Below are 25,614 nucleotides of genomic sequence, written 5' to 3'. Positions count from 1 at the left end.
CAGGGCACCCTCCAGGGAACTCTGCCTTCCGCCAGGGGTCTCTAGTTCCCCCTCAGGGAACTCTGCCCCTCCCAGGGATCTCTGGTTTCCCCCCAGGGAACTCTGCCCCCCCCCCCCACAGGGGTCTCTGGCTCTCCCCAGGGAACTCTGCCCCCCATCAGGGGTCTCTGACTCCCACCAGGAAAGTCTGCCCCCCCAGGAGTCTCTGGTTCCCCCCAAGGGAGCTCTGCCCCCCCCCAGGGGTCTCTGGTTCCCCCCAGGAGCTCTGCCCCCTCAGGGGTCTCTGGCTCCCCCCAGGAAACTGCCCCCCAGGGAACTCTGCCCCCCCCCCCCCCGCCAAGTCTCTGACTCCCCCCAGAGAACTCTGCCCCCCAAGTCTCTGGCTCCCCCCAGGGAACTCTGATCCCAAGTCTCTGCATCCCACCCCCACCCCCAGGGAATTCTGGCTCCCAAGCGCCCAACGCCCTGCCCCTACCGCACCTCCAGCCAGAGGGCAGACACTTCTGCAAGTTGGACACGCATTACAGGCAGAACCCAAGAAGCTCAGAAAGCTGCCTGCGCACACACAGCCTGAACATTTTCCTGAACAAAGGACCAGGCCTGGGACTCAAGTGAGGCGACCTCGGAGGGACCGCACTGGGGCTGGGGGACCGGAAAACCACACCCAGGCAGGGAAGTGGTGGCAGCCTGGCCTGGCGGCTGCCTCTTACAACCCCTCCAGGTTTCTGCCTGCCACCCAGCTCTGACATGCCCTTTGACCACTGGTCTGTGGGGCCTGTTAGGCCAGGGCACCTGAGAAAGACAATGGCAGTGGGGGGGAGGAAGAGGAAGCTCCTGGCCTGATGGATACTCCCTGCAGCATCACTCCAGCAGCCTGGCGCCAGGTCCCAGCCTCACCAAATTCCCTCAGGGGTGGCCAGGCCAGCTGAGCAAGACCCTGTCCTGGGACAGGAGTCCCGGCTCAGCAGGGCACCCCTTCCCAAACATCTTACCCGCCAGCCGAGCAGCCCGCCCTCCTCAGGGCTCTGAGTCCTAATCAGTGCCCCTCCTCCAAGCTGCCAACCCCAGAAACCCCCAGACTTAGGAGTGGTAGCCGCCTCCTGCAACCATCGTCCCGTCACCGTCACTAAAATGGCTTCTGCCTTCCTGACACAGTACCTGGTACCAGGGTGGGGCTCATCCCCCACGCACCCCCCTGGCTCCCAGCCATCCTACTGAGGCATCTCCACTGGTTGTCGGGCTCATCCAATTCCATATGCCAGTGGCAGAGCAGACGGCGGCATGTTCTGGGGAAGGGTAAGATCACGAAGACGTCCGGCCCACGTGGCTGTAGGGCGGGTGTTCACAGAACCCTAAGGTGCACAGCTGGCTTTGCCACATAGAGTGGATCCTGATGGCCTTGCAAACTGGCAGAGAACAAGCACATGCCAGGTCAGTGACGGCATGCCACGCGCCGAGAGGGCAGCGGCAGCAATGCCGCATCTGGGTGCACCACCTGTGTCTTCAATCAACCATACTCCTTACAACCTGCCCGCCTCCTTACAGGTGTGCTAAGGACACCACCACTGCACCCTCTCATCGAGGATGCATTCTGCCTTTGGATTGCCGTCCTGACCAGGGAGACGACGTTCCAGAGACTTCCACCTGCCCGTCCCTACCATGACGGCCCTTGCTCCAAGGTCAGTGTGGAATCCGTGTGGGAGTCCTGCCAGTTCTCAAGTCTCTTTGCATGGCACATTCAGGTCCTGGGACGATAATCACAGGGATCTGTGGACCCACTCAGACAAGTGTCACCACTTGATCAAGGTAGCCCTCCCGGACCTCTGAGACTTAGTAACAATTCAGAGCCAGTGAAGATTACCACCCCCACCCAAAAACACTGGTGTTCCCTTCTCCTAGGCAGTCACCACAACAGGTGGCTGCAGGTTCCTTTAGGAGTGCCCAAAGGAAATCCATGCACGTGGCAGCATTCCAGGCCCTTCCTCCAGAATCTCATGCTCCCCTCAAGCAAGGACTCTGGGTGTGCTGAGAGGCTGTGCCTCTCCATCATGGTGACCAAGCTGGGTTTCGGTGCCCTGACCATTAACTCTTCTCAAGGAAATGTCCTAAGAACTATTTAGTTCCCAAAGGGGTCTTGACATCTATGCAGATCTCAAGGGCAAGCCTTCTGTTCCAGAGAAAGTGCTTTATGCTTCTATGAAATAGCCACTCCAGGTATTCTACACTGACATTTCTTGTGAGCTTAGGGATCAGCTTCTGACACCACGTAACAGCTGAGGCCCAGGGTCCTGCCCAGGCCCGTGGTCAGGGAAACTCCTCTGCTCCCATTCACTGCCTATCCCTTTAAAATTCTACGGAGGGGTGCCTGGGTGGCTCAGTCGGTTGAGCGTCCAGCTTTGGCTCATGTCATGATCTCATAGTTCGTGAGCTCGAGCCCTGCATCAGGCTCTGCATTGACAGCAGGGACTCTGCTTGGGATTCTCTCTCTCTTTCTCTCTCTCTCTCTCTCTCTCTCTCTCTCTCTCTCTCTCTCTCTCTTTCTCTCTCTGCCCCCCTCCCCCCATTTGTGTTATCTCTCTCAAAAAAAAAAAAAATTCCCGGAGAATACACTTACCATCTCTGGCCACAATGTAGAAGTTTTCACATTTCCTGGAATGACTCATCCTCAAACGTTTATTCCAAAAAATACTTTATTTATTAAACAATATATCCATAATCTATAACATGATCCAAAAATACAGATATACATCTTTACATTATTTAATAAAAAGATTTACAATATTATCTTTCCTTTACAAAGGGGACATAGATAATTCCTTGAAAATAAAATGTAACATTCATGTTAAAGCTGCATCATCTTTTTGGATGAAATGTGGTCAAAGTGAACACCACAAAATACATTTGTAGAAAGAAAGAAACTTCATAGACTTCTCTCCTGAATGAGAACGTTTTTCTTAGGCTTCCTGTTTTAAAATTCCTCTCAGCACAGGTAGCGAAGACCAGCCACGGCTCACTAGCAATTGAGGAAAACCTTCAGTCTCCAAGGCCCATGATTAAGTGTCTATTCAGGCTCCGGCCACACGGCGGGGCGGGGGGGGGGGGGGGCGGCTGCTGTTCGGACAGCGTGACAACTCGAAGCCTTCCCTGCCAAGGGCTGCCAGCCACAAGTCATGAGGCAGAGAGCCGCGCGGCCGCCCGGGGACAGGACTGGCACCCAGCTGCCCAGTGTCGTCCACAGCCCAGCAAACTGCCAGCTGCCCAGTGTCCCCACGCAGCCCAGCAAACCGCCAGCATTCCTGTGGCTGTGTCTTCAGCATTTGCTGCCCTGGGAAGACTCGAAGCCACCAGGCTCCCGTGACCCTGGCCAGTCCCATTTCATATCCACTCGCCCAGGGCCCCAGCCTGTGCAGTGGAAACGCTCACCCCAGCCAGCAGCTCCACCAGCGCAGCCACAGATGGCGGGGGCGGGGGGCGGGGGGGGGGGGGGAGGGTTGGGGTTCAGTTTATAAGTGCAGCATGTGTCCTCCTGTGGGAAAATGAGAGGCTGTCTGTCGAGCTGCTGACTGATAATCTAGCACTGAGAATGAGGAACGTGCAGATTCTCCTCAAACAAGGTACTCCTTCCCTTACACGGAAACCCCGCGGCCGCGGAGGGCCCACACCCTTGGCTCAGATACAGCTGCAAGAGGGACCGCTGGGCCCAGCCTGGACCCCCTCAACCCAAGGAACAGGGCTCTGCAGCCCCCTCTGGGTCTGATCCAGCGCCTGGGGGGCAGACGGGGTCTGGTAGGAATCACCCCAGGATGAAGGCGGCTGGCCTCAAGCAGCAAGCAGTCCTCAGGACCAGGGCCACGCCAGGTGGCAGAACATTCTTCCCCAAGCAAAGCGCTGCTGTCGAGTGTCGTTCTGACTTGCAGAGTGTTGTTCACAGTTGGGAAGGACAACCGATCGGTCTTGACCCAAACAGCATTCCAGGGAATCTTCCTAATCCACTCATGTCCTCTGTTTTCTCCAAAGCTAAACGTGTGTTATTTTGGAGATATCAATGTAACTGACAAAAGTAAACACCAGAAACAGGCAGGGACAGAAACCTAAAGAGAAGAGGTGACAGCAGAGACGCCATCAGACTTTACACATAAGCTTCATATGGAAGTCGGCCATCTCTCCTGTCATGCTCGAGGCCCCGGAAACCAGGCATCGAGTGTACCTAACCAGCCATCGGCCTATGTGCACGGTCACCCGTCTTTCCGCGATGGCAGCGGCCGCGAGTGTTCTGAGAGGCAGTGCAAATATTAAACTAGCTTCCAAAGAATCACCACAAACTCACTGTACTTACCTACCCTCTCCACAAAAACTGGTAAAAGAGTGAAGCAGACAATTTTCCACAATTTATTCCCCACAATCTTTAAACACCTGTGTTAACAAAAAGCTAAGTTCCTAAATACAGACGAGCCTCGGTTTTGGCTGCAGTGCAGACTGAGGGGCTCGTGCGGGCCGGTGCTCAACCCGAAGCCCCCACCCCTTCTTTCGGAGAAGCAGGAAGGCATCGGTTCTGGGAAAGCCTGTCAGGCCCGGCGACCCCCTACCCTCCCCACGCAGCCCAGGCGCACATGCCGAGCCGACCCCACCTGCAGTCGCCTGGAAGCAAGTCCCGCCACTCGGCCTGCTCCAGGAAGGACACAGGACGGCGCATCTGCTGTGGGCTCACCCTCCGAGAACCACGGACGCGGGTCCCGGCTGGACACTCACTGCCCTCTGACGTCAAAGCTAACAGTCAGCGCTCATCTAGGGACAACGAGCTGAGCTGGCGCGAGGCGGCCCGTGCATGACACGGCTCCCCGAGATTCTCTACGTGGCATCTCCTGGCCTTGCTGACATACTAGAAACAGGAGGACACGTGCAGTGAACAAGCCATCGGAGGAAGCGGGGCACTGTTCCAGAAGGCCTCCTGATAAAGAGGAGACTCCTATTCACCTAGGAACTTCCCATCTCGACCCTGCCTCCTGCGTTTCTTCTCATGCCTCCAGGACAGAGACCGGCTCTCCCTTCGGGGCTCCTCGGAGCCCTCTAAGTGGGTGCTGAGGGGTCTCGGGGTCCACAGATGCTCCCAGAAGTCATGACGCACACCACCACAGACGGACCTCAACCGGAGGTACGCGACTTCCCCCAACTGTTACCAGAACGACGGTTCAAAACTGGTTTGGTAAGTGCAGACTGAAGGGAAAACGCGCTCCGGTTTCCCAGCCTCATTCCAGAACCGCCGCGGCGCAGACTCACAGGTAGCCTCACGTAACCGTGGTCCCCTCTGACGTGAGCTGCTTACCAGTGTGCAACACGGCAGGTTTAAAATCAGCCGGGCCTCGCCAGACCGGACTCGCCTCACGTGCACGCAGACTGCCATCTTCGCGCTGTTACGACAGTTCCAGCTTCACAGTAAAACATCAGGGGTTCCCAGAGCAACGGCACACCAGCCGTCGGTCAGGCGTCTCACGGGCGGCTCACGGCAACGACAGCCCGCCTGCTGATGACGGGCCGTTCACTCCAGCAGGTAAAGCCCTCACGGAGGGAACTGGGAGTCCAGACGAACAAGGCAGCGCACAGTGCAGCGGGGCCCTCCCGCTCCAGGGACAGCCCCACCGTCCCAGGCAGGTCACCGAGACACGGAGGACGCCTTCCAGCAACGCCTCACCAGCTTCCGGGCACACGCCTTGCGGGGACAGATGTGCTGCGGTGGCACCGGGACGGTCGGACCACACAGGCTCACACCCCAGCTGCAGAGCGACGGCAGTGCAGCAGGGTGGGAAGGTCCCCACCGCACCGGCCCACGGAAGGCTCGGCCACTCGGTGCACCTGCCGTGCCCGGGGCCGGGCCCCATACGAGAAGTCTCGAGAATGAAGTCACTGTGGCAAGTCCCTGTGAGATCGCTCCTCGTGCAAACAGGGCTCAGGTGGATTCTTGCTTGTCTCAGGAAATACCCAGACTTACAACTGGCCACTGAGTTGTTAAGTATCATTCAAAACAAGGTAGTTTTAAAATGAAGAGAAAATATTGCAACACGAAGGAAGGAATACATTAACTCGCTCTTCCAGCCCAGGTAGCAGCCTCACTTCCTCCTCCTCCTCTCCTGAACGCACCTTGGACAGAACCTGAGGAGAGAGGCACGGTGATCGGCCCTGTGCGTGAGGAGGCCCACCCCGCCCCCCAGGTCTCCAGGGACGGTGGCCGTGTCACCGAAACCACGCCGGCAGAGAGCACACGGCTCTCCCACCGGACGCCCCGGCAAGGGGAGACCCCCAGCAAGTCGCTGTGGCCAGCGTGTGTTTCCAAGGTGACAGAAACGAGTCAACGAGCAAGACTGTCTGTACGAACGAATACGCCTCTTGACCCAGTTTCTTGGCCCTCCCTGTGAGACAACGTGGCCACCGGGGACCAAAGTGGAGGCGACACCCACAGTCACATCAGCAGACCAAGTGCAGTGGAGGATGAACCAGCGCGCTCCAGCAGGTGGGGCAGGCCGAGAGGGCCCTGGAACCCGCATGGTTGGCAAGTGCTCCCCGGGGACCCTGGGCAGGCAGGCTCAGTGCCTCAGACACCGGGGGCCGCTCCTGGTCACGCCTGGACCACGGCAGCTGTCAGTGACACCAGGGGTCCTTCCAGCTGCTCCCGATGCACGTGACTGTGCCCCCCCAGGCCCCCGGCTGCCCCGTTCCCCAGTGTCAGGTCTGTGCCAGTGAGCGAGCACTGAGCGCGCCCCCGGCCCTGCCCCCGAGGAAGCAAGGCTCCAGCGGCAAATGCACTCACACAGGCTCGTGCCGCAAGAGCATGTCAGAACAAATCTCACTTAATAGGGAAGAAGCCTGAACAGTTTGTGATTCTGGAAAGACCCCAGAGAAACCCTGAGTTAGACAACAGGGGGGAGCCCCACCCTGCCTCCCCGCCTCTGCCCACGGGGCACAGACCCCCTGCAGCTCGACCCTCCCAAGAGGCAAAACCGTCTTCCAATGCCCACTGACTCTTCCACCCGGAAGTTCCACCAACAACTCAAACCCACACTGGAACCCGAATCACGTGTCCCTGCCCCCCGCCCCAGCATGAGGCCCGCAGCTCCCCACCCGGGTGCCCGTGCCCCAGCTGCAGAGCACGGTCAAGGGCTGCGCAGTCACTGCTCAGACTTCCTGAGGCGACCCGGGGCCGGGACGCACATGGGGCCAGGCACGTGAGCACCCCCTCAGCCACTGCCCACTGAGCCCTGGGGACAGCACAGCCTGTCCTTCAGGGGTCTGTCACCACCCCCCATCCACATACACGCGAACACGGAGGACAATCTCCGAGCCTGCATTTTAGAACTGATACCCACTTCACCCACGGGTAAATAAAACCCGCTTTTTCCTTAAATTAACTCTCGGGAACGACACCGAAGCCACCAGCGGGCACACGGACCAGGGACAGAAGCTGCCCCCGCACCCTGCACCCCTCCCCAGGTGAACACAAGCCCCAAGGCAGGTCACCGGCCTCACCCAGGTTCGGATTTAATGCTTGTGCTCTTTGTCTTTCCCCAAATCTCCCCGGGAAAGAACTCGTTTCACAGTTTCTACCTCAATCAAAAGCTTCCGAATAGCTGTTCCTTAGAAGCTTAACAAAAATAGGGGAGCACCATGCAAACATCCTGAGAGACCGGACCCAGGCGAGGGGCGCAGATGTCCCTCTACCAGCTCAGCCCCAGGAAGCAGGACCCGCGGACTGCCCGTGGCCACAGCCTGGGCCTGGTGGGGGCAGCACTCATGACGCCCCACAGGCAGGGAGAGGCCGAGCAGAGCCCATACTGACCATTTTCCTTTGGGTTTCGTGGTCAGATCCACGCAGGCGAAGTGAAACCACTCGATAGGACACTGCAAGGTAGAGGGGAGAGCTGCAGTCAGGACTCCATGTGCCCCCCCCCCCCCCGCACCCCCACACCCCCTGCCCTAGGTGCAGGGCCCTGCCCGAGGCCCGTGCATGGCGCCCACACTCACGTCCGGGTTGTCACAGCCTATCATCTCCCCGTAGGACACCTGGTGGCACAGGCAGTAGGTGGGCTCATTTGGGTCCACGGGCATGTCCAGCACGTCAGAGGGGTGCACGGACAAGATGGTGTCGGTGAACTCAGACCTGCGGGGAAACCACAGCAGTGAGCAGCAGGTGTGGGGGGAGAAGGGACCGGCCCCTTCGTACCAGACAAGATGGGGCACAAAGGCACCCCAGAGGGCGTGAGGGGACGCACTTACTACCCACTCTGGGGTCGTGAATCCATCCCTGTCTCCTGCCTCCAACCTGCTCCCTGGGCTCCCCGCCCACCCCGCCCCAAGTCCCCCCATCCCCAGCCTCTCAGGGGCCCTCTCCCCTGGGGGCAGGCAAACACCCCTACTCACCAGCCACCAGCTGACGACACCTGAGAATCCTGGACCCCAACCCAACCCAGCACACCTGGTGCCAGTCCTCCACCCCACACATGCTCACAGCACCTTCACCCCAAAACCTACAAACCACCAGCTGCCCTTCCCATCCCTGGAGCAGTAGGTCTAGGGAGCCCCTCCAGCCCCCTACTGCCCACCCCCCAGTGGGGCCGCTTCTGACCATGTGCCGCTGTCAACTGCCCACCCCCCTGAAGCGGGCCTGTCGCCCCCCACCTTCCGCAGCCCCCCTTGGTCACTAACCAGTGGCCCAGCCAGAGTCCGGCCTGTCCGTGCTCCCCTCTGTGTCAGCTGGGGCCTATCCCCCTCACTCCCCACAACTCCCCCCACCACCGGCCAGAGTCCAGCTGGCCCGTGCTCCCCTCTGTGTCAGCTGGGGCCTATCCCCCCCACTCCCCACAGCACCCCTGGCCAGAGTCCGGCCGGCCCGTGCTCCCCTCCATGCCAGCTGGGGCCTATCCCCCCCCACTCCCCACAGCACCCCTGGCCAGAGTCCGGCCGGCCCGTGCTCCCCTCCATGCCGGCTGGGGCCTTTCCCCCCCACTCCCCACAGCACCCCCGGCCAGGGTCTGGCTGGCCTGTGCTCCCCTCCGTGTCAGCGGCCCACAGCTCTGCGGCCAAGCAGATGTGAGAGCCGGAGCAAGCGTTCACCTGCCTCAGAGCAGGGAGGGCTGGGGGTTCAGGCTTCTACGTGTTTCGGCAGCTTTCAAACAAACCTACCAGCTACGGGGCAGTGTGGACAGTACGCTCCTACTAGCACAGAAAGGCAATCTTCCCTATCTCACCCTGCAGAATCAAGAACACACATGTGACTCAGGGGTATATCTGCTACGGAAACACCGCAAGTTCACACCAGGAACTTGGTGACAGGGATGCCGCGAAGCCGTGGCAGACCACGTTTCCACACGCCGACCAAGAGTCCGGTTCCCGAAGGCAACCACCAACCCCTTTGTCCCATACTGCCCGTCTAAGGACACACTGTGCCTCTGCCATCAGATACCCAGAGCCAGCTGTGCACGCCACACTGCCCCCTGCAGATAGCACTGTCCTCCCTACCGGCCCCCCCACGGCGCGGTCCTCCCTACCGCCCCCCCCATAACGCTGTCCTCCCTACCACCCCCCCCACGGCGCTGTCCTCCCTACCGGCCCCCCCACGGCGCTGTCCTCCCTACCAGCCCACCCCCACCCCCCCAGCGACAGTGTCCTCTTTGCCAGTGCCGCCTCTGGCCTGAGTGCTGCTCGCTGGAGGCAGTGCTGCCCGTGAGGGCCCCAAGGCCTGTCTAAGCCTCTTCTCTTTGTAAGTGACCTGCTCTCTGTCTCTGGGAACAGGCAGGACTTTCTCTGTTTATCCGAAATCCATGTGCATCACAAAAAGGTGTCCCGTCCACATGCTTTCAAAACGTTTCAGGCAACTCTCCAGACTAGGACGTGGTTTCCTCTGTTTTCCGCCAAACATCGATTTCTCAAGCTGGCCTCTGACACCGTGTCTCACCCCCTGCTGGATCGGTGGGGTTTCCTCCCCGAGACTCACCTGGAGGACCGGTGCCAACCTGCGGTGGGGTCACCCCCAAATGCCCCAGGGCACGCGCCTTCCGTGTGCCGACCGCACTTCGGCGGCCCTGTGCGTTCTGCTTGCGAAGCTGGACTGAGCTCTCACACCGCGAGCTGACATCTGACCTGAGCACCTGTCCCCCAGGCTCAAGGGCGCCACCCAACCGGCGAGGAGGCCTGGGATCGCCCCTGGGCACCTCCTCTCCGGTCTCACCTGAGGGGGCTCTGGGGTGGGCGGGTGAAGGGCTGCCAGGAGGTCTTTCCCACCTGTCAGGCAGGCTGGAGACCCCGTATCGGCCGTGCTGGCCACCTCACTCCAACACTACTGGGCACAACAAGTGTCCTCCGAGCCGATTTCCCGGGACATCGCAGCCATCCCTCACCAGGCACTGCCAGGGATCCCCCCTCCCGTGCCTAAACCGCCAACTGCCCGATGTGCTTTCCAAGCACGAATCAGAGCCAGACTTCAGGGCAGGCCCGGTGCCCCTCACACACCCCTCACGTCAGCGGCCCCCGTGGCCCGTCCTGACCTCCGTACAGTGCTGCTCGGGGGCCCGAGAAGGGATTCGCACAGACGGGCCGGGCCTGGCCGGACCCGCCCAGGCGCTCTGCACATGTCGCCACCCGACGTGCCCCGCTCCTCCTCTGCAGCCAGCCCAGCACAAAGGGCCAGCTACCCGCCTCCTCGACGCCATCAGACGGCGGTCAGCAACGCACACGCCGTCACGGCTCTGCCGAGGGAAAAGCCACGCGCCCAGCCATCTCAAGTGTGTCCACACAGGTGGCGGCGAGACTCGTGCGTCACCGTGAGGTCTGCGGCACAGGCAGGTGTACCCCCGCCAGGGAAGCTCTAACCGCGCCTGAGAGCTGGCGCCTCGTTCCCTGTGAGGGACCCGTGGGGAGGCGGCCAACGAGAGTGCCTGCTGTCTCCAGAAAAGGCCACCACGCCTTTCGGTTCTGAGCAGCGTGGAGCAGGAAGACTCGGAGCCCTGCCGCCACGAGTCAAAAAACCAAACCCAACAAGTTGCTAAAACCACATTTTCCAGACACCAGAAAGCTGTGGCGTGACAAGGCCCAGACGCCCTAAGGCCAAGGGAAGGGCAGTGGCCAAGTGGGCAGGCCATCTGTGTCCCGGGCTTAGCGGAGGGCTGCCCGCCCTCTGGGGGCCACACAGAGCCGGCACGGCCACCGATACGTGAGAGCTCTATATGTGGGGCAGCCGTGACCCCACAGTCATTTGCTGAACCTGGGGGCGGCACAGAGGCTGCAGAGCGGCAGAGCGGCAGAAAGGCTGAGCGCTGAGCCATATTCTCGGGGGAGGGGCCCACCTCTGTACAGCGGCCCGTCCTCCACACCTCCACCAACCCCAGGAACAACACAGGCAGGAGACAAGAAAGGAAAGCCAGGGCGCGGACTAGCCACACAGGCGCCTTTCAGGAGGGGGAAATAAACCCTGGGTCCCCCACTGAGAACTGGGGGGTGAGGGGGTCTTCCATCGTGAGACCTTTGACATCAGAGGGGACAGGGGACAGGGCCCAGGTAGAGTGGCCGCCGGCCTCCAGCCTGCTCCATTTGCCTGGACTGAGAGCAAAATGAACTCCTTCTGGGGAATGGCAGAAATCTCACCCTCCGGGTTCCTCTTATACCTAAAGTCAGACAGACAACAAAAAAAACTACAGGACGGGAAAAAGAGCAGGAAAATGTGAGTGAAAATCACGAAAAAGCTAATAGAAGCAGAGCCACAAATGACCCGACGTGCAAATGAGCAGACAAGGGCTTGAAGCAGCTGTTACAAAGAAAATCTGAATAATAATGTGACTGCAATAATAATGTGACTGCAAACAAGGAGACTCTCCAAAGAGGAACTAAAATCTGTACAAAAAGGAACCAAAGGGTGTTCGAGAATGGAGAACGCCACGTACGAGACGTCCTGCTGCGGGTCTCATCCACCCGGAACTGACTCGGCCTGACCGCTCATATGTCAGCCAGTCGAAGGAGACCCACCAAGGCCCGGGCCCTTTCGATCCCGTCTGCGGGCCGTGTTTTCGGCCCAGCCTCAGGTGCCCCACCAGACCTCCAGAACGCTGGCGCAAGCGGGAGCACACGTGAAAGCGCCCCCGGTCACAGATGGAACAAATCCACCGAGCATGGGAGGAGACCCCCCATGATGATGCTGAGAGAGGATGTACTGACATCTGTCAGCGAGATCTAGACTCCAGGAAACGCCGGGAGTCACACAGTCTGGGCTCCGCAGAAGGAAAGCTGTGAAGAAAAGAAAGGGACGGAGAAAAACTGACGCGTGAGAGAGACTACAGGGCTCGTCTAAAGGAGAAAAGAAAAAACCTTCCGTTTCTGACCAGGATATAACAACAGGCACCAAACGTGCCCCCCACCGTGAACAGGGAGAAAACCGGACGAAACACGCGACAGCTCTTCAGACGCTGACCGCGGGCAGCACAGGACGGCGGCCCGAGAGAAGGTAACCGAGGCGAGCCCTGCAATCGTGTCGGCTTCCTGCTGGAGGCACTTCCCACACTCCAGTCCACCGAGACGAAAACCAAACGCAGCATGGAGGTCTAGAACTGAGGGAAAAACCAAAGTTCCAGGAGGGCAGGGCTGCTGGCATTTGGTGGCAGGTTGCTAGAAAGGAGGAAGTAAGAGAATGTGCTCCCAAAATCTGCAGAGGGACCCCTTTAAGTTTTCAGCAAAAAACTAAGCTGTGCACAGGTGAGAGTCCCTGAGTCCTGGAAGAGGGTGCAGGGCGGCTGGGAGCCGAACTCGCCAGAGCTCACACACAGGCTCGTCACACTCGCTCCACGCGGCCAGCAAGGAGAGGCCTCGCTAAACACAAACAGCATTCGGAAGAGAACGCAGAAGGGCTATACCTTAGCAGTACAGCTTAACCAACCCTACAGTAAGGCTACCCTAACCTAGGCGTTGGTGGTCTGTTTCTGTAAATAAAGTTTTATTGAAACACAGCCACATATTTTCTGTGGATGCTTTTGATATAAAATAGCAGAACTGAGTGGTCACAGCAAAGACAACACGGCCTATAAGCTTAAAATGTTTACCATCTAGCCCTTTAAGAAGAGAGGGTTTTTGGAGCACCTGAGTGGCTCAGTCGGTTAAGCGTCCGACTTGGGTTCAGGTCATGATCTCACGGTTCATGGGTTCAAGCCCCGCATCAGGCTCTGTGCCTGGAGCCTGTTTCGGATTCTGTGTCTCCCTCTCTCTCTGCCCCTCCCCTGCTCGCACTCCGTGTCTCTCAAATAAAATAAACAAATAAACATTAAGAAAAACGGATTTTTTTTTTTTTTTTTTTACAAAGGTTAAACATGTGCCTGCAAAGGATCAAGTTGATCCGCAGGTAATTAAACTACTGACCAAAAAATTCGAAAATAAATTCAATACCTGTTGAACGAAGACAACAAAATCTGGACACTCAACAACACACGTTCACATTGTCCATCATCCCATAAAATCACTAGATGTGTGAAGAAGTAGGAAAATGTGACTTCAACCAGGAGAAAAATTAGTCAGAAACAGACTACGCATTACGCATGGACAGCTTTTTGTACCTCACTCGTGCCTTAATAAATTGGGGGTTTTTTAGCATGCTTTTCTTTTCTTTTTTCATTTTAGAGAGAAAGAGCATGAGAAGAGAAGGGCAGAGGAGAGAGAGAGAGAACCTCAAGCAAGCTCTACTCTCAGCACGGAGCCCAACACGGGGCTCTATCCCACAACCCTGAGAGCATGACCTGAGCTGAAATCAAGAGTCAGACACGCAACCAACTGAGCACCCAGGTGTCCCAATAAATAGGTTTTTAAAAAAAGAAAGAAAACACCCCTGGAAATGACAGAATCAGAAAAGAAGATCTTTCAGAAAGCTATCATAAATGTGTATGCTCAAGGAGAAAGGAAAACATAAATGTAATAAGGGAACCGTTGAATAGTACTTAAGTAAATACAGTATAAATAGAACTTCTTTAAAAAAAATCTCTTAAATGAAAGATTCACTAAAAGAAGATTAAGCTAGACACTAAGGAAGAAGACCTGAAGACAAAGTAATAGAAACTATCCAAACAGAAGCACAGGAAGAAAAACGTTGAGAAAAAAAAACCACCACCACCGACAGCAACAAACGAGCGGAGCCTCAGTGAACTGCCGGAAAATATCATGCCAGCATACATGTAATTGAAGGTCCACAAAAAGCCAAAAGGGAAGCAGAACTGTCTGAAGAACGTCTGAAAATTTTCCCAATTTCATACAAACTACAAACCAATAGTTCTAAGAAGTTCTCAATGAGGTCTAAGCCAAATATATACAAAAGATCCACACCGGGACAGATCATAATTAGGTTGTTAAAAATCAAATTGCCGAATGGATATCTTAGAAGCAGCAAAAACAAATAAAGCCACGTACATTCAGAAGATCAAAGAAAAGCCTTTCTCGTCAGAATCCGTGCAAGATAGAGGATACCAGGGAAGGAAATATCTTTAGTGCTGGGAAAAGTCAACTAAAATTCTGAGTCCAACAGAAATATCCTTTAAAAAAAAGAGATAAAACAGACATTTCCAGACAAGAAAATTTTGAGGAAACACCTCAGCCTCAGCAGACCCACAGTGTAGAACAACGTTGAAGGCAGTTCTTTAGCAGGAGAGAGATGACAGCAGAGGGAAATCCTCACGTCCGTAAAGAAATACAGGCAGCGGAAACGGTACGTACATGGAGTGACAATAAAACCCTTCCTCGTGTTTTATCGTCTGTTTAACATAATCAGTGGTTTAGACCTAAAATAATAACAATATGTTGTGAGGCAAATTATCACGTGTAGAAGCAGAACTTTTGACGATGGCACAGAAGGCACGAGGAAAAAAAAGTCGTGTGGGTTCTTACATTACACACAAAACAGGGTAATATCATTAGAAGTCCACTGTGGTAAGTCAATGAACAGGGAAGACACACTAGAACAGTCCTTAAAACAGAATACCAAAACATGTACTCAAAAAAATACATACGGAGCGCCTGGGTGGCTCAGTCGGTTGAGCGTCCAACTTCGGCTCAGGTCATGATCTCACAGTTCATGAGTTCAGGCCCCGCGTGCGGCTCTGTGCTGATGGCTCAGAGCCTGGAGCCTGCTTTGGATTCTGCATCTCCCTCTCCCTCTATTCCTCCTCCACTCGCACTCTGTCTCTCTCTCTCAAAAATAGATAAAGATTTTAAAATAAAATTTTCTAATACATGATTAATCTAAAAGAAGACACTAAACTAAGAGACGCACAAGCGGACAACTACCAGCAGAAGGTAAGTTCAAATCCAATCATATGGGTAATGACGCTAAATCTGAGTACTCTAAACATTGCAGTGAAAAGGGAGACACTGTCAGACTAGATAAAAAAAAAAAGCGAGACTCAACTTCGCTGCCTTCAGGAAACCCACTTGAGGGGCGCCTGGGTGGCTCAGTCAGTGGAGTGTCCAACTCTTCATTTCTGCTCAGGTCACGATCTCATAGTTCATGCAATCAAGCCCTGTGTTGTACTCTGTGTTGATGGTGCAAAACCTGCTTGGGATTCTCTCTCTCTCTCTCTCTCTCTCTCTCTCTCTCTCTCCCTCCCTCCCTCCCTCCCTCCCTCCCTCCCCTGTTCGTGCTCTCTCTCAAAATAAATAAATAAACTTAAAAAAATAAACCCACTCTAAATACAAAAGCATAGGGGCGCCCGGGTGGCTCAGCCGGTTAAGCGTCCGACTTCGGCTCAGGTCATGATCTCACGGTTTGTGAGTTCGAGCCCTGCATCAGGCTCTGTGCTGACAGCTCAGAACCTGGAGTCTGCTTCAGATTCTGTGTCTCCCTCTCTCTGCTCCTCTTCCACTCACACTCTATTTCAAAAATAAATAAAAAGTTAAAAAAAGTTAAAAAGAATAAAATAAAAAATAAATACAAAAGCATAAATGTGTTGAAAGTAAAAGAATGAAAAAGGAAAAAGATACACCATGCGAAAACTCATCATAAGACAAATGGAATAACTATCATAATATCAGACCACGTAGACTTCAAAACAAAGAATATTACAAGGGAAAAAGGAGGAAATTTCATAACAATGAAGAGTCAGTTATTTTTAGAAAAAACTAAATGCATATGTACCAACAAATAACAGACTTTCAAAATATGTGAAGCAAAGCTGACAGAAGAAACAGAAAAATCCACAGCTTGAGTTAGAGACTGTAAGATGTTTGTCTCCGTAATTCATCAAGTGAGTAAACAGAGTGTCAGGAAGGACACAGAAGACCAACAGGACTCCCAACCAAGTTATCCGACTAACAGCTACAGAACATGCCGCCACCAACAGAAAACACGATATTCTTCTCAAGGGCATATGGAATGTACAGCAAGACCGGACCATAAACCATAATACAAGTCTTCATCGACTTCAGAGAATTTCAATTATACAGCGTTCTCTGATGACAGCAGAAATATTAGAAACTGAAATCACAAAGTTACCTGGAAAATCCCAAATTACTTGGAAGCTGAAAACATACTTCTACATAAAATATAAGTCAAAGAAAAATCAGAGGAAATTTTAAAATATTTTGAAGGAAATAAAAATAAAATATACCTAAATTTGTGGGACATGCTAACAGTAATTAGACTTAATAGTTTAAAAAAAAACTATAGCTTTAAGTGCTTATATTAGAAAAGGAAAATATGAAAATCACTGATCTTAGTTACTTCCAGCTTAAAAAGCCAGAAAAAGAAAAGTAAATCCAAATAGCAGGAAAGAAAAAATAAAAATACAAGCGGAAATCAATGACAAAGAAAACAAACAACAGAGAAAATATAAAAACCGATGAAACCGTGAAGCACCTGGATGGCACAAACATCCAATTCTTGATTTTGGCTCAGGTCATGATCTCATGCTTTGTGAGATCAAGTCCCGCATCAGGCTCTGCACTGACGTCACAGAGCCTGCTTGGGATTCTCTCTCCTCCTCTCTCTCCACCCCTCCCTCGCTTGCACCCTCTCCCAAAATAAATAAATAAAACATTAAAAAAAAAAAAAAAAGTCAATGAAACCAAAAGCTAATTCTCTGAAAAGATCAAGACAAAATGAGAGAAGACATGAATTATCAATATTAGGTCTGAAAGAGGAATCATCAGTACAAAATCCTACAACAAAAAGATAATCATGTAGTATTATGACCAACGTGATATCAATAAATCTGACAACTTATATGAAACAACCAATTCCTTGAAAGACACAGATTACCAAAACCGACTCAAGAAGAAATAGAAAGGTTGAAGAGTTCCATAACTTGAAAGTGAAAACAGCAGTAAACTGTAAACTTAAAGTATTTTATTGTATGTAAACCATTCCTTAATAAAGTTAACTTAAAAGAGAAAAAAATAAAAGGGTGCCTGGGTGGCTCAGGCAGTTAAGTGTCCGACTTTGGCTCAAAGTCATGATCTTGCAGTTCATGGGTTCAAGCTCCGCACTGGGCTCTGTGCTGACAGCTCAGCGCCTGGAGCCTGTTTCGGATTCTGTGTCTCCCTCTCTCTCTGCCCCTCCCCCATTTGCGCGCGCGCGCGCGCTCTCTCTCTCTCTCTCTCTCTCTCTCTCAAAAATAAACAAACAATAATATAAACAAATAAATAAAAGGGAAAAAAATAAGGTTAAACTATAGCATCCAGGAACACACACACGGGACAGAACTACAAAGAATGGAAACAAACACCACGTAAGTCTGGGTCGTAGGTCCCCGGGGCAGAGGGAGGAGGTTACGGCTTCCACAGAGCCATGAAAGCACTTTTGGCTGAGGTCAATCACTGACCAGGATGTGCCTCAGAGGAATTCGTTAAACTACCTGCTTCTTCTGCATTTATTTACTGCAAGATGGTATTCAGGGTGTTTCTTAAAAGTTTAAACAGAACCAAAACTTCTCCCGTTTTTTGTCAAGAATGGACTGTCCTGAGATCTCCCCGTAACCGTCAGAACCATCTCCCCAGAAGCTACTCAGCTCTCTACCGTTTTCTCTGAGTCTAAATGTCACTTCTGTGAAGCAATACAAGAGCGAGGGGGGTGGGGGGAGCAGGTGGGAGAAAGCTTTAAATGAAATATGCTGAAATTCAAGGTAAATGACACATCTGTTTAATAAATACAGTCATGCAACTTAATGATGAATATATCCAAAATATATATTTATACATAAAACAACGAACAGCTATATATTTAGCTGAAGTGTGGCTCAGCCTGAAATGTCGGTAAATGTTATAGTGTCACTCAAAAGGCAGGACACACAGGGGCTCAGAGCGTGGGTTTTGGAGTCACACCGCCCTGTGCGAACCCGGCTCCCCGCACACCAGCTGTAAAACCTCGGCCGGTCACTCTCCCCAGGAGCCCCGTCAGGCTGCCGAGCGCAGGTGGAACCGCACCCACAGCGGGCACGCAGGGAGCGCCTCCTCGCTGTTAGCGGCCACTGGTGCTCCTAGATGCTAAGTAAATACTAGCGCTAAGTAACCTCTGGGGAGAAAGAGACAAGGAAAAGAGCCTCTCACCCTCCTTTATGCTTCTTTTTCTTTGGAGTGTCTTCTTCTGAGGTCCTCCTGCCACGACCTCGGGAGCCTCTTTTTTCTTTCTGACCTCGACCTTCTGAAAGACCATAAACACCCCAATTATCTGCACAGAATTCACTGAAGCAGGACAAGATTTACTCAAACGTGATATTTACCATAATGTTCCTAATACATTTATCAGACAAAACTCTTCAAAACTCCGTACGTAACGGTAACAAAATGAAGAAAAATTAACAGACTTGCTTTTTAACCCTCGTCCTCCGGAGCTTTCAAAGTCACTGCCCTCCATCTTGTCCTTCAGGTCTGCTTCGAAGCGTGCCAGGTCTGCATCGAGCCTTCGAATGTGTTTATCCACCTACAGAAAAGGATGCTCGCAAGTCATTTAAAAATGGAAGCAGGACATCTCAGTAATCACAAACACACTGGAAATCAACCAGGACGTACATTCTTGGATTCAGTTGAGTCTTCAATTAACAGAGTGCTATAGAACAAGGCCCGCCATCCCAGTTTATGTGGGGGTCTTTGTCCCCACATGCTTTGACACCTCAACAGAGTAACTGCCACTCAGGAAAACCGTGAAGGCAGACAGTAATGAGACACGGGGCTGTGAAACGCAATGGAATGGGGGCGAAGACATAAAAATCTGAAGAACGTACAGATTTCAGAGTACAGGTTCTCACAGAAAATGCCTCCGATGCCTTAGGTATTTAGACCAAGACAGTAGAAAGAAGAGAGAGAGGGCAATGGGGTCAAAGCTCGGGGATGAGACAGTTACCTGGCCCCACAGAAGAGACCTACAGACGCTGCCAAGACTTGACAAGGAGCCAGCGGGCTCGCAACACTCAGCCAATGCCACGTGCCACAGTCCACAAGAAGGACTTGTCGGGGCACCCAGAGGGTGCCTTCCGGCAGACAGGGCAGCACCCCCCCCCCCCCCGCCACCCCCTCTTCCCGCAGAACAGGGCAGGGCCCACCCCTCCTCACCATCTCATAGGTCTGCATGGCCAGCTGCACCTTATCATCACTGTACTCCTTACACTTGCTGTAGGCGCTCTGGATCTTCTGCAGGTGCTCCACACGCTGGTCTGGAGAAAGCGTCTTCACCGTGGAGATATACTCCGCAGCCAGGATGTCGATCTCTGCCTTCTTATCTGATGGGGAAATGGGGGAGAAGCTAGTCCCCGCAGGGGGGTCCAGAACAAGCCCAGCAGTGCCGGTTCCAGTGACGGTGGCTGACCGAACTCCGAATTACTGCTGGTAGGAGCACAGTGGGCACGGCCTTCTGCAGGGAGCCTGGCGCGGGGGGGGGGGGGGGGGGGGGGGGGGGGGGAACAGACGCCACAGCCAGGGCAGCGTACCCAGGAAGTTACAGCGCACAACCAGGCACAATCGTGGTCCAGGTGAGCACACATACCGGCCCCACCGACTCTCAACGCCCCCGAGTAACAAATTATGTGCTCATTCAGCCACAACCTGCCTACTGCCCTCAAGTCCACACCCGAAAGATTTAGGATCCATATGGGAAAACACCCATAAATGCAGAAAACAGGAAACAAGGCAAATGTGCGATCTATAGTAAGACGGATCAATAAACTGTGGCCCAATCACATGGAATGCTACCCAGCACCAAATAGCACAGCTGTCACCCATAGCAATGTGTATTAATCCCACAAAAGGTGGCACTGAGCAAGAAAAGCCAGACACAGGGGCACCTGGGTGGCTCAGTTGGTTAAGTGTCTAACTTTGGCTCAGGTCATGATCTCACAGCTCGTGGTTCCAGCCCTGCATCCGGCTTCTGTGCTGACAGCTCAGAGCCTGGAGCCTGCTCCAGATTCCGTGTCTCCCTCTCTCTGTTCATGCTCTATCTCTCTCAAAAATAAATAAACATTTTTTAAAAATTAAAAAAAAAAAAAGAAAAGCCAGACACAGAGAACAACATACCGTGAGATTCCACTGATAATTAGGGGTGGACTGATACAACTCTGAAATCTCCGGTTTAGCGAGGTGAGAAACCTACTGTTGCAGGAGGAAAGCTCAGGGTGCCAGCCCCTTGGGGGGAGGGGTAGCATGCTCAGCAGGGTTACACGTGCCCCAGGCTCCAGAGGCTTCATTGCTCCATCTAGGCAGAGGTTCGTAAGTTGGTATTTGTTAGACAATTTCTAAACATATGCTCATTCCTGGATGTAAATGCCATATTTCGCAATAAAAAAAGTCTCTGTATTTGCTAGTAGGGAGACTGTACCTCAGTAAAAAACCACAGCTATCCTGATCTTACAAAACTGTGCCAGGCACAATGAATGAAAAATCACCCATACCCAAGTATGTTGCCACAAAACACAAAACCTCAAGGACAAAGCAGCAGCAGAAGCTGCTAAACAGGAAAAAGACCACATATATAAAGGATGAGGAATCCAAACAGCATCACATTTCTCAAGGGCAATGTGGAAGCTGGGAGACAAGGCAGCAGTGCCTTCCACATTCTGAGGGAAAAGATGGTCAATATGGAATTCTATACCCAGCCAAACCGTTCATCAAACAGGAGACCAGAACGAACACATTTTCAGACATATAACATCATAAGAAATCTACCTTCCCGTGTACCCTTTTCCAGGAAACTACTGGAGGAAAGGCTGCAATAAAACAAGGGAGCAGATCAAGAAAGAGAATGTTTACAACAAAGCATTCAGGGTCCTGCATTGAAGATGAGCAGAGGCAGAGCCTGTGCAGCAGGCCTAGAAACAACCAGCCCAGGTATAGCCTGCAGGACAGGAAGCCCCAGGGGAAAAGGCTGCGTTTGGAGAGCAAACTCAGAAATGGCAGATAACCTAGTGTAACAGACACACGGAAAATGTGGAACATGTATGAAGTGTGGAAAACAAAGCAATTATGAACTCCCAGAAAAACAGAAGTTATTCAAAACAGGTCACACAAGCACAGCATGTAACATGGCCCAGCTGCAAACCACCCAGTCAAGAGTCCTGAAGGTAACAGCATCCCTGTTGTACTGCAGGTTCAGATTCTAACCCACTACACCAGGAGGTGGCTGGGTGGGCGGGGGCGGTGCAGGAGCTGGGCAGGTGCAACTGGGGAAGCAAACCTTCATATTCCACAGTAACAGAATAAACCCCAAAGCAAAAGGGAGATAAGTAAGAAATAGCAAAAACATGATGTTTAGAAACAGGGAGTTAAACACCAGAACATCAGAAAGTGCTCTTTTTAAACTAAATACACACAGTTTAAAAACAAAAAATAATTTTTTTAATGTTTTATTTTATTTTTGGGAGAGGCGGGAAGGGCAGGGAGAGGGAGACAGAGGATCTGCGCTGACAGCAGAGGCCGATGCAGGGCTCACTCGAACCATGAGATGATGACCTGAGCCAAAGTCGGACATTCAACTGACCGAGCCGCCCAAGTGCCCCGAAAAACATAAAGTCTTTTAAAGGAAAAGAAAGATGACAAACATTCTGATTGCAAGAGACAGATGATGGTCATAAAAATGATACATGAAGGGACACCTGGGTGGCTCAGTCAATTAAGCAACTGAATCTTGATTTCGGCTCAGGTCATAATCTCAATTTGTGAGTTCAACCCTTGCATCAGGCTCCATGCTGACAGTGCAGAGCCTGCTTGGGATTCTCTCTCTCCCTGTCTCTCTCTCTCTGCCCTTCCCCCAGTCGCCCACATGCTCTCTCTAAATAAATAAATTAACTTAAAAAAGTGTTACGTGAAGGTATGTTAAAACCCAAGAAACTAAGTATAATTTTTTTAATGTTTTATTTATATTCGAGAGAGACAAAGCGTGAGTGAGGGAGGGGCAGAGAGAGGAAGACACAGAATCCAAAGCAGCTCCAGACTCTGAGTTGTTAGCACAGAGCCTGATGAGGGGCTTGAACTCACAAGCCATGAGATCATGACCTGAGCCAAAGTCAGATGCTTGACCGACTGAGCCCCCCCCCCCAGGCGCCCCAAGTCTAATTTTAAAGTGTCAGCACACTCCATAAGACACCACACAATGCCCAAAGTTTAAGGCTAGGCTGCAGCCCCACTGTCTTGGGTCCCCTGGGAGACCAGTGCCACCCCAGTATCTTGGAGCCCCCTCTCCCCAACTGTCAGAGCACACCACCGGCTGTACTGTAAGGCCTGGACCCACCTTCCGTCCTCTGGTCCAGCTCTCTCATGAGCTGGAAGTTCCTCTGCAGCTCACAAGGAAGGTTCTCGATACCTGAAACACAGAGACATGTACTTCTCGGGAGCAGGACAAAATCTGCCTTCCAGACTTTATACCTAAAATCTACAAAAAATAAGCTCATGTCGTTTCCTGTTTCTGTTAGGATTTGGGGAGGAAAAGGATTAAGGTATCTTTTGGGGAACGGGTACCAAACACTGATAACAGACTCACAGGCTTCAGATGTTGTTGGAAGCTGGAGAAATTAGAGGGACTTATCCTGGAGCTGCGAGCAGAGGTGGGGAAGTGGCCCGTGTGACTGTCCACCCCACACCCCCCAGTCACTCCTCCCCTCTCAATACCTCACCACAGTGAGTAAGACCGAAACCCTGGGGTCTCTTTGATCTTCCCCCCCCGATTGACTGTGAAAACCCATTCACGGGGTAGAACATCAAGCAAGGATGGATATGGTCTCTCCGGGCTACACAAGACATCAGGCACTGACCACGGGGCTGCTGGGCACCTGAAGGGCTGCTACTACAACCGAGGCACTGAGCTCTTCATTCGCTTGTTTAATTACTTCCAAGTTAAACAGACCATGCTGAATAGCGTGGGTGGAGGACCCCACCCCACACTGCTTTCCCCTCTGCACTGCAATCCTCCTACTCCAGGACAACCTTCCAGCCTGCCTGCATGGCCTCAACAGGCCCCTAACTGGCTCCCATGCTCAGTCCTAACCCCCTCCACTGTCTTCAGCTGACAGTGATTGTTGTAGGGCTAAATCCGGTCTTTACAAAGCTGCTGCTTAATGCTGCCCGGCTCAGCCAGACAATGGCACAAACTCCCTCCACAGCCTCTAGGCTCACCACACCCTCCCATGGACCTCCCCGCTCTGTCCTACCCTGGGCTCTGCAGGACAGTGCCACCTCAGTGCTCTAGCAACCTGCTGGGGTCCTTCATGGCCCTTCTTCGGCTGTGAGCTTTTAAAAAAATCTGTCTGCCCCATGTGAAAGTAAGTTCCAGGAGGAGGACAGAGTCTGCTTCCCTGGCACACAAGCAAGTAGGCATGTCCATCCTGAGCTTTCACACAGGTGCCCAGAGCATGATGGAACTCACGATCCTCAAACCCTCCAAATGGGGCCCACTGGGAAGGTACCAGGACAGAGAAGAGCAAGCCCCAGCAGATGGGTTCAGCAGATGAGTTCATCGTGGTTCTGTAATGAGTGCTGCAGGGAAGAGCCTCCTCCCCTCCAGGGTGCTCTCCCACCTAGGACACCGCCCCCCGCCCGCCATCGCTCACGCTTGGCTTGGGAGGTCCCCACCGTCTCCCCCAGAGCAGCGGTTCACTTCCAACTGCTCCTGCTAGAGCTGCAGGTCGGGTTCCCAAGCAGCCAGGTACCAGGGACCGCGTATATTCCCACTGCAACACAGCTCTCCAGCTCCCCTCCACCAGCCCCGCCCACCCCCTCCCGCCAGGCCATCCCCTAGCCAGAGCCAGATCAGCAAGAGTGCATGACCTTGACAAGCTACTTAGCCTCTGCAGCCTGCATTTCCCCATCTGTGAAATGAGGGAAATAACCATCTACTCAGGAGTTCTTAGGAAGCTCCAACCTGTGCTACATGTGGACAGAACGACGCCTGCAGGAAGCGCCTCACAGACGTCTGCCCGTGGTGCCGATCACTGCCCTGAACACCTGCGAGTCCCCCTCCTCCGTCCCCGGCCACGCAGAAACACAGGCACCCGAGGACACTCTCCAGCCAGTATCGTCTCCCCCAACTCCCAGGTCACTGCACGAGCAGGCACAGAAACACGGCCGGAATCCCGCCCACCCCCCGCCCAGGCTCGGTCCAGCGTCCGAGGGGATACGGGCTCAGGGCTCAACCACCCGCGCCAGTCAACTGGGTGGGAGCGGGGACGGGGCGGGGGACGGGGCCAAGACAGCGGAGGGGGGTCGGGAAGGGCGGAGCAGGGCCCTGAGCTAGGCCTCTCCCAAGAGAGACTGAGGGCCGCGAGGGCGGTACGCGGCTGAGGGCAGGGGCGGGGCCTAGCATGGGAGGGGCGGGACCGTGACACGCAAGCCACGCCCCACGCCAACCGGCCCCGCCCCCCCGTGACGCACCTGGAATTGGCGCGGCCGTGACGGTGGGACCCTGCGCCGCGCCCCCCGCGCGCATCTCCTTACGGCCCCGCCCCGCCCCGCGCGCGCCCCCGCCACCCCCGCCGCCTCCGGACTGCCCTCGCCACCCCCACGAGTCCTCGGGGTCCGCACGCAGCGCCTGGTGTCCGTGGGGAACCGTGAGGGGGGTACCCTGTGCGGGCGCCGGGCTCGGGGGCCGCGAGGGACGCTTACTGTCCAGGTAGTGCTCCAAGTACATGGCGGTCGCCATCTTCGTCCGCGGCCGCGCTCTAGGTCTGCGCGGGCGGGCGGTGCCGCGAGGGGCGGAGGCGGGGCCGGCGCGTTCACTATTAATGAGCCTCGGGTGTTGATTGGCCCTCGCGTAGGGGGCGGGGGTGCCATCTGGGCACGCCCCCTGGCTTCCGGTCGGCAGGCTGCGCGCGGCGCCGCGCGGGAGCAGGTTTTGGCCTGGCGCGGGGCGGGGCAGGGGACCCGGCCCGGAGGCGGGGTCGGAGGCGCCGCGCACCCTGGACGCCCGCACCTGTCCGCGCGGCCCCGGACCCCCGGGCCCCCGTCCCCCGCCTGGCGGCAGCGCCGGCGCATAACAGGTGCGGGTCGGGTGTGACGAGTGTGGTACGGCGAGCGCGCGCGGTGTCGCCAGCGTCCGGCAGGGCGGTGGGCGACGCACGTGCAGGTAGAGCGCGGGCTCGCCACGTCGGCCGCTGTGCTGGGGAGAAGGGGCCCGGGCCCCGGAGTTTCCAG

General features: G+C 54.2%; 1 protein-coding gene and 1 long non-coding RNA gene across 6 annotated transcripts; one reads left to right on the top strand and one right to left on the bottom strand.

The window, feature by feature from the left end:
* Positions 1-377: 377 nt before the first annotated feature.
* Positions 378-3,070, top strand: LOC125158885 (uncharacterized). Of its 2 annotated transcripts, none has more exons than XR_007149567.1 (3): positions 378-1,431; positions 1,546-1,679; positions 2,990-3,070. It is a non-coding gene; the product is annotated as an uncharacterized LOC125158885 (long non-coding RNA). The 2 variants fall into 2 exon arrangements; XR_007149566.1 differs by having other exon boundaries at positions 2,985-3,070.
* ING5 (inhibitor of growth family member 5) lies at positions 2,716-25,379 on the bottom strand. 4 transcript variants are annotated; one of them, XM_047846401.1, is made up of 8 exons: positions 25,087-25,379; positions 22,721-22,792; positions 19,555-19,721; positions 18,814-18,925; positions 18,553-18,646; positions 8,014-8,149; positions 7,829-7,890; positions 2,716-6,147 (listed from the first exon to the last, which is right to left on the bottom strand). In XM_047846401.1, the coding sequence occupies exons 1-8, from the start codon at positions 25,121-25,123 to the stop codon at positions 6,105-6,107; spliced, it is 723 nt and encodes a 240-aa protein (XP_047702357.1). In that variant the 5' UTR covers positions 25,124-25,379; the 3' UTR covers positions 2,716-6,104. The 4 variants fall into 4 exon arrangements, with proteins under 4 accessions (XP_047702357.1, XP_047702359.1, XP_047702358.1 ...); XM_047846403.1 differs by lacking the exon at positions 25,087-25,379 and adding an exon at positions 24,347-25,002; XM_047846402.1 differs by lacking the exon at positions 25,087-25,379 and adding an exon at positions 22,970-22,988.
* Positions 25,380-25,614: the final 235 nt, after the last annotated feature.

This window comes from Prionailurus viverrinus, unplaced genomic scaffold (assembly GCF_022837055.1).
Source record: "Prionailurus viverrinus isolate Anna unplaced genomic scaffold, UM_Priviv_1.0 scaffold_39, whole genome shotgun sequence".
Taxonomy (NCBI): Eukaryota; Metazoa; Chordata; class Mammalia; order Carnivora; family Felidae; genus Prionailurus; species Prionailurus viverrinus.
This window is presented reverse-complemented; position numbering and strand designations above follow the sequence as displayed.

Coding starts and splice junctions, on each gene's coding strand:
- ING5 (XM_047846400.1), bottom strand. CDS start 22,880: ATGAGCTTATTTTTTGTAGATTTTAGGTATAAAGTCTGGAAGGCAGAT. Junction 19,722..22,720: donor GCTGGACCAGAGGACGGAAG/GTGGGTCCAGGC, acceptor TTTCCCCATCAG/ATAAGAAGGCAGAGATCGAC. Junction 18,647..18,813: donor CGGAGGACGAGGGTTAAAAA/GCAAGTCTGTTA, acceptor ATGGTCTTTCAG/AAGGTCGAGGTCAGAAAGAA.